The sequence below is a fragment of the Ailuropoda melanoleuca genome, chromosome 8 (assembly GCF_002007445.2).
Source record: "Ailuropoda melanoleuca isolate Jingjing chromosome 8, ASM200744v2, whole genome shotgun sequence".
In the NCBI taxonomy this organism is placed as follows: Eukaryota; Metazoa; Chordata; class Mammalia; order Carnivora; family Ursidae; genus Ailuropoda; species Ailuropoda melanoleuca.
Window position 1 is genome coordinate 57,078,902 of NC_048225.1, and position 8,969 is coordinate 57,087,870.

General features: G+C 40.5%; 2 protein-coding genes across 2 annotated transcripts in view; one reads left to right on the top strand and one right to left on the bottom strand.

The window, feature by feature from the left end:
- LOC117803376 (olfactory receptor 51T1-like) overlaps positions 1-8,969 on the top strand; it is a 255,196-nt gene that overhangs the window by 194,293 nt on the left and 51,934 nt on the right. The gene's annotated exons all lie outside the window — the stretch shown is intronic.
- On the bottom strand, positions 7,393-8,837 carry LOC100478633 (olfactory receptor 52R1-like). Its single transcript, XM_034666460.1, is given in 3 exon segments — positions 7,393-7,817; positions 7,820-8,030; positions 8,445-8,837. Coding segments are annotated over 3 exon segments (942 nt in total). The 5' UTR covers positions 8,751-8,837.

Sequence of the window (8,969 nt, forward strand, 5' to 3'; positions counted from 1 at the left end):
ATGATCCTCTGTTTTGTTTCTTAAATTTCACATATGAGTGAATCCATATAATTGTCTTTCTCTGATTGACTCATTTCACTCAGCATAATACCCTCCAGTTCGATCCATGTCAATGTAAATGGTAAGATTTCATCCTTTCTGATGGCTGAGTGATATTCCATTGTATATATGAACCACATCTTCTTTATCCACTCATCTGTGGATGGACATCTCAGCTCTTTCCATAGGTTGGCTACTGTGGACATTGCTGCTATGAACATTGGGGTGCAGGTGCCATTTCTTTGTGTCTGCCTCAATTTCTTTCATGAGTATTCTGTAGTTTTCAGAATATAGATCCTTTACCTCTTTGGTTAGGTTTATTCCTAGTTATCTTACCGTTTTTGGTACAATTATAAGCAGGATCAATTCCTTAATTTTTCTTTCATTGGTCTCATTGTCAGTATATAGAAATGTTAGTATATAGATATTTTAATATTGTTCTTGTATGCAGTTATCTTGCTTAATAATACTAGTCACTAATAATCACTTATGTAAATTATTTTATCTAATGCTATGCCTGTTTGTTCTGATTATAATGTAAATGCAATTTCATGTCATCTGTAAATAATTTGTTTTGTTTTGATTCCTTCACAATGTTACAGTCCTTTACTTTTCTTGCTTTCTTGTACTTCTTGTGGTCTCTGATGCTAAGTTAAATAAAATTAGTGATGGTAGGTATCATCATCCTGTGCCCAAACTCACAGAGAATATTTTCAGTATTTTAACATTAATCATGGTTTTTGATGAGGAAGATTCTGCCCAGTTTACTAAGTTAACATGAATATCTATTGAAATTCATCACTTTTTTTCAAATTTACTACAGAATCTCATATTTTTTTCTTTCTATTCGATTAATGGATTGAATACATTAAATGATTGTTCTGTATTCTTCCTGGATTATTTTTAATAATATTTCATTTGGTAGTTTGGCCTCAATGTTAACAAGAGATTTGACTTCATTTTTTCTTGTTTTGCAATACCCTTTCAAAGTTTTTGGCCTCTCAAAATAGTTAGGAAATGTTCTTTTTTCTCTCCATCTAGAGCCATCACTTCAGTCTCTGCCTCTGTGTTCACGTGTTCTCTGTGTGTGCATATCTCCGTGTGCAAATTTCCTTTTTTTATGTTAATTTACGGGTCATTTGGGTTGGGGCTCACCAAAATGACCTCATTTGAACTGGACTACCTCTGTAAGGACCCTATCTGCAAATAAAGTCACATTCTGAGGTACTCCAACATATCTTTTTCTGCGACATGGGGTTCACAATTAACTGATAACATGGAATGGTTTTGAAATGGAAGGCACCAGTAGGGTGCACTGAGTGGTGAGATTGGAGCCATTCTGGGTATATACAGGGGTGAAAGCAATGGAAGAAGCAGCAGCAGAGCATTGAGATATCCAGGGACAGAATGACACAAATGTGAGAGGCATGTGTACCAACTACCTTGGGCAGGGCTTCTTCACAGGGCAGCTAGAGCATGGCCTGCAGTATCATAACATATGGTATTGTAAGGACAAATCTCTCAGATCAAACCACAAAGGCCGCAAGAGACCATAAGTACGGTCTGCTGTCAGCATTTGCCAGTTTTAGCATAGCCACATGCACACAGCAGGTCTTAGGGGATGATGTGGTTGAGGCAGAAGGGCAACCAGGAGATCATGAAGAAATGGGGGCTCACGCACAGCATGCTTTGTGGTATCACAGGTTTTCCCAGCGTGGCTGCCAGTTATTGGAACAAAACGAGCAAATGAACATGGAAAGCAGATTGGCACATCTAGTACCCAATGCACGTGGCCACCCCTGACTGACAGAGGAGAAAGTATGGGTGAAGCAGACCCGCACAGTAGTGGCAGTTATAGTAGTTCATTTTATGGGCTTGTAGCCAATAAAAAGGACAACCTCTTAGGTGAGGTGGAAGTAAGAGGACCTCTACCATGAGAGCTAGCAGGGCCAGGAAGAGATACACGATGTGCAGGCCACAGCAAAGAAGGGAGCTCCTTTTCACAACAGCCACAGCATAACTGATAGAGAACAGGGAACAGATCCAGACTTGAGAATCCTCCTGCCTTGGACAGACACAGGAAGTGGGTGGGATGCGGCCTCTGGTGATAGCATCTGAAGATAACTGCTGTTGGGGAAGGGACCTACCCTCTGAAGGGACTAACCAAGTCATAATCGCATACTGTTTCTGAGAAGACTGGGAACTGTGAGAGCTGAGTGATCAGAAAATTGTCTTAATAAGAACCTACTTATCAGGTGTTATAAATATACATAGTTCTCAAAAGTAAGTTAAAAAAATGGGTTATATGCAGTTTCTCCTGATGGCAGTGTTTATAAATCATAGGCCCATATTTATAGAATGAAGAATAAACATTGCAAACATTAAGGTTCCCGATGGAAAGGAGTCACAATAAATGCTGTGTTGATCCTACTCCTTTACTACTCATGAAAGTAAAATACATCTAAAGAAAGAAATTACTTTTTCATAATGTCCATGGCCATATCTGAACACTCTGATCTTTTATACAGATTTAATTAAGATAAATTGAAAAATGAAGAGAATGGGTAGAAGTAAGGAGGTCTGATGTTGTGATTTATACTCAGAAATATGTACTTGGGCTTTGTCCCCTTTTCTGGCACAGAGCTCCTAACCCTCTTGGAATTTCCTAAGTGATAAGCCCCATTAGGTGTCTTTTGTTACGTTAATGAGATGACCATTGGCCCCCACCCAAGAGTGGGAGCTGGTTGTCAGAGGAACCAACCTTGCTATTAAAGAGTTGGAACTTTTCACTTCTACCCATACCTTCAAGGATGGAGTGAGGGGCAGGAGTTTTAACTGGTTGCCAATGTCCAATGACTTAAGCAGCCAATCATGGGTATGTAATGGAGACTCCATAAAAATCCCAGGAGGACAAGGTTCCCAGAGATTCTGAGTTGATGAACAATATAGGGAGACTAGGGAGCATAGCACAATGAAGAGGGCATAGAAGTTCCATGCTCTTTCCCAATTGCTTGCCCTAGGCATTTCTTCCATCTGGGTGTTCCTGAGTTATATCCTTACAGTAAACTAGTATTCTCCTAAGTAGAATGTTTTCTTGACTTCTTTGTGTTTCCTTAGCACATTAATCTAACCCAAGGAGTGGGTCATTGGAACCTCTGATTTGTAGCCGCTAAATTAGAAGCAGAGGGGACTATGTGTTCTTGTTATTGGTGTCTGAAGTGGGGTTGGAGGTACATTCTTGTAAGACTGAAGTCTTAGTTGTGGAATCTCCTGCTATCTCCAGAATTGTGGGGTACACTGCTAATGTCCTGAGAATTGCTTGTTGGTGTGATATACCACCATACACAACTGGGATTTGGTCTCGGATTAGCATTTTAGAGGGAGAGAGAGACAGAGAAAGCGACAGAGGAAGTGGGAGACCTACTACATCAGAGTCTTGCCCATCCTTCTCCTTGTGTTGCTTGGTGGACTGGAGATACCCCTGGGCCTTGAGGCCTCTGCCTAGCCTGTCCCCAGGATTTTGCAGGGGGTGAAAGTGGGGTGAGGTCTTAGTCTTATTGCAGGAAAATAATTCAAGGACTGACCTGACACAGTGGTTGAGTGGTGTAAGTGAAGAGGTTATGAAAGAGAGAGCACACTGCACTTGTGAGAGTGGGAAGCCTAAGGGACCTCTGTGCAACTCTGGGTTTTGGTTTCTGTCTTTTATTGACAGTTGTTGACTAGGAAGTGGAATATTTATTTCTTGGGGAGGGGATTTCTGGGGGAGCAGGGCTTAGTGCCTCTTCTCCCTTACTTGGTCAGGGTCCCTGGACATCTTTTCATGGGCCTGTCTCTTTTGATCTAGCTTCTTGTGGAATGCTGCCAGGACAGGCCTCTGTCTATTCCAATAGCTGGCCATGATTTCTCCTTTACTGGCCTCCAGGAATCCTTCTAAAGCTTAACTAACTACTCCAGAACTGAGCCCTGACAGCAAAGATTGGATCTGAGTAATGTTTAAAATCCAGAAGAAGCTGACCTGCTTTTGCTCAGTTCTGCCTGGCCTCTCCTAGTCAGTAGGTCACCTAGAGGTGTGTGCTCCCCAAGAGAAGAGAGGCACTGTGATGACTCTGCCCATCTCACAAATGGAAAAGCCAATCTCTCACTCAAAGTACACCCTTGTTGGTTTTTGGGAATGAGTACAGAGATGCTGAAGTTATTTACAGATTGGATGTCCTGGACCCATTGTCCACTGGTTCTTCAGGTTGTAATGGAGGCAATCATCTGTTTCCACTGATTCAGAAAATTTAAGGATACTTCTAACCAGGACAGAGCTGCATGGGTTAAGGAATTTGTTTTCCTTTTGGAACTGGGATTGTAGGTATCCAGTGTGTTTCTTTTGCTCATTTCTTACTAACTAGGTTCTCTGATTGCCAGTCTCTCTTGTTCTCCATGCTATTCCCATCCTCTTACAGAATGTTTGGAGCATCATAATCGCCCAATCAGTATTTCTTGACTCGAAATTTGAAATATTCCAAATAGTTTATATTTGTTAATAAAAAGAAGTGAATGAGGGATGAATTGTTTTTCATATATCAAATTTATCTTCGTTGACAAACAACATCCTTCAGAGTTTCCATGGGAATAATGAAATGAGGCCCTAAGACTGAAAAGTCTTGTGTCCTATTTGGCAGGATGGAGGCCAAAATGGACCTGCACATGCCATCCTGTGGTCAGCAGTGGAATTGTTGTGATGGTCATACCAGGCCCATATAAACATTTAACCATTCATTCCTGTAAGTAGTTTTTTGTAGTAGCCTGGTTTGGGGATAGAATAGTGAATACCTGTGCTATACTTTTATGGAAGTTATATTCCAGACAGAGGAACAGATGGTGAATAAGTGATTTAAATAATTACACATTGTGTTAAGAAAGGAAATAAAATATTTGTGTTGAAAGAAAATTACAGGGGGCAAGAACTAACTGAGATACATAGGTTAAGAAACATGTCATTGATAAGGAGGGTATTAGTTGATACCAAAGGGATGTTGAGAGGAGCCTAGAATGTTCTAGAAAATAACAACTGAGGGAAGTGGGAAGATTTAGAGCAAAGCTCTAGACAGATAAGAAGTGGATATGTTTGGTAGAAGGCTAGAAGGGCTGAAGCAAGGGAAAAAGGTAACAATTGGTTACAACAGTAGCAATACCTCAATGGGCCCGTGGAAAAAATAGAATATACGACTCAGAATTAACAGGAAATAATGTTCTTATTGTACATGCAACAGTATGACTGAATCTGAAGAACTTTATACTGAGTGAAAGACACCAGACTCAAAAGACTGTATTATTTATTCTCTCATTTCCGAAGTGCTAGTGAGAGAAAAATTAATCTATAGTGAAAGACATCAGCTCAGGGTTTTCCTGGTTGGGGTGGAGAGGGGGTGATTGACTCCAGAGAGGCAAGAGAACATTTTATGAAGTGAGGGAAATGTCCTGTGTCTGAATCGGGCTGGTAGCTACAGAGGCAGGCATGTGTCAGAACTCTTCAAAGTGTGGGTTAAAATATTTACATTTTATTGTCACAAGTTAAACAGCAACAAAGATGATTTTAAAAAGAGAAAAAGAGGGACTCACAATCATTAACTGATTTGCTGGGAACAGGATCAGGATCCCTTTGCATCTCTAAAATTTGGAAATCATGAAAATGCTCCTTCAGAGTACCCATTCATTTCTGGGGACACTTTTAGGCTCCTCTAGCTGTTTCTCCTGGGAGAAGCAAACATGTTCCCGATTAACTCTTCAAGCACCTCCATCTGATGTTGGTTTTAGTAACGTGAGAGCCTGAGTTCTAGAATCTTCTTCACTGTTGGCTTTGACAGGAGAGTGGTGAAGGAGGATAAACACACAGATGCAGTAATTGTGATAGATGGTTTTACCTTGTTTGTGGTGATGCTATCATGTGTGTATGCATATGTCCAAAGTCATCAAAATGCGTACATCAAACATATGCACCTTTTTGTTTAAGTACGCCACAATAAAGTGAAAAAATCAGAAAAAATATAGTTTTCTAAAACAGCTTAACATTTTAATTGAAAAGGAAATTAAATTTTGACAAATCCTCAGATTTACAGTGAATTTCTCGTTACCTTTAACAATACAACTATCTTCAGAAGAGAATCTCCTTTTCCATTTTTTCCCAAAACTTCTTCACTCTGCAATCCACTGTCATCGGGCAATAGGCAATTTCTGGAAGGAGAGACCAACACTCAGCCTACCAAATGCTCCCTGTTACCAGTCTCAAAAAGTTGTGATTCTGGCATTAATTTTCATGGAGATTTTCAAGATTATCTGAAACTCCTGGAGTCCTTCCTGGAGTATTCTGGAGTCCTTCATCCTCTCTGATTGCCTACTCCATTCCCTTAGGCTTTGGCACTGAATTAACCTGTTCTATACACTTTTGTTCTTGTTTCAGATACTTTTTCACATACTAAAACTTAATCAAGGATAATTTTTAAAAATATGTGAAAATGGAAAAAGAAAATTAAAATACCACAAGTCTCAGTATTGAGTTGTAATTTATTAGCATTTAGATGCAGTCCCAGAATCTTTTTCTATGCATATGTATTTCTTTTTAGAAGTGGTATCATCCTTATCGGCAAATGTAATTTTCTTTACCATTATATATTGATGATTTTTCACATCTTTACATGCATTTTGCACATATACTAGTTAAATGATAAATGATATTCAATTGCTCATTCTTCATCTGGGTCTTCTGGATCAATATATGTACGTTTCCGTGTTTGTTTTTATAATTAGTGAATCTATTCTTTTTCTCTTAGGGCTCTTTTTTTTTTTTTAAGATATATTAGTCACCATGCAGTACATCATTAGCTTTTGATGTTGTGTTCCATGATTCATTGTTATGTGTCTTTGTACTTTTTTTCCACTCAAATTGTTTTCATAAAGAGATTCCAAGATGGAAAAATATGTATACTTTTTAACTGTTTTGATGGAAAGTTCTAATCTCCTTCTTAACAAGGTATAGGAACTTAGACTTCTGCCATGGTAAAAAAAAAAATCATTTTCACCTTAGTGGTCTATGGAAGATGGGATTCTGTTCAAATCTTTCCTTATGTGATAGGTGGACATATTTTTTTATGGTTTTCTTGTGATGATGAAGATTAGTCAACTCAGTAATTATGATCAACCACATGGCTCAGAAAGCTCTTGCTCTGGGCATTTTGAAAATTGTTCCTTTTATTCTACAGGTGTGCTAATCTCTGGGCCTTTTGTCACAGAGATGACTTTGTTCTGATATGTGATGTGCCAGTAGAGTGGGGCAGTGGGGTTGGTTGTGATTCCGTGACTCTTGGCTCAGGGATCTTTTCCACAACATCCTTGAATAACCCTGTCCCTGATCTGCTTGGTTCTAACTCCATAGATGATGGGGTTGAGCATGGGAGGTACCAGTAGTTAGAGATTAGCAAACATGATATGTACCACTCGGGGCACATGATGTCCAAAGCGGTGGGTGAGGAAGGTAAAGAGGGCTGGGATATAAAGAGCCAGGATGACACAGATATGGGAAGCACATGTGCCAAAAGCCTTGAGCCGGGCTTCATCAGAGGGCAACCTCAGAACGGTTCTCAGAATCATCACATAGGATATACTGATGACAATGATATCAAAGCCAACCACAGAGAAGGCCACAAAGAGCCCATATGCACGATTGACTCTAGTATCTGCACACACCAGCTTCAGCACAGCCATGTGCTCACAGTATGACTGGGGAATGACATGGTGGGGCAGAAAGGCATCCTGGAGACCATGAAGCAGAAGGGACTCACCCACAGCAACCCTCTCATCATCACAGCTGCTCCCAGTTTACCCACCATAGCTGGGGTCAGGATAGTAGAGTGGTGGAGTGGGAAGCAGATAGCTACATAACGGTCCAAGGCCATAGCCATGAGCAGCCCAGACTCCACAGAAGAAAAGGCGTGGATGAAGAAGACCTGGATGAGGCAGGCATGGTATTCAATCTCATGAGCGTGAAACCAGAGTATAGCCAGCATTTTAGGTTGGGTGGAAGAGGAGAGGGTCAGATCGGTGATAGCCAGCATGGCTAGAAAGAGGTACATGGGCTCATGCAGAGTGTGGTCAGTTCGGACTATATGAAGGACAATGATATTGCCAACTATAGCCACAAGATACATGGCACAGAGAGGAAAGGCAATCCAAAATTGGTAATTCTCAAGTCCTANCCACAGCAACCCTCTCATCATCACAGCTGCTCCCAGTTTACCCACCATAGCTGGGGTCAGGATAGTAGAGTGGTGGAGTGGGAAGCAGATAGCTACATAACGGTCCAAGGCCATAGCCATGAGCAGCCCAGACTCCACAGAGGAAAAGGCGTGGATGAAGAAGACCTGGATGAGGCAGGCATGGTATTCAATCTCATGAGCGTGAAACCAGAGTATAGCCAGCATTTTAGGTTGGGTGGAAGAGGAGAGGGTCAGATCGGTGATAGCCAGCATGGCTAGAAAGAGGTACATGGGCTCATGCAGAGTGTGGTCAGTTCGGACTATATGAAGGACAATGATATTGCCAACTATAGCCACAAGATACATGGCACAGAGAGGAAAGGCAATCCAAAAGTGGTAATTCTCAAGTCCTGGGATCCCAAGTAGGATGAAGAATAGAGGATGTGAAGAGGTATTTCCTGAGGCCAGCATCACAGAAAGGTTAACTTGTTCTCCACTGTAATCTACTCTCTGTAGGTAAGAATAATCAAGTAAGTAATTATTATTATTTCTAATATTTTGAAAGGTTCAACTGAATAATAGGGCGGTGGGCTTAATGTTAAACTGGAAGAATTTCAAGTGTTTTAATAAATAAATTTTTGCAACATAAACTGATGCTACTCTTCATTCCTCATTCATATTTATGTCATT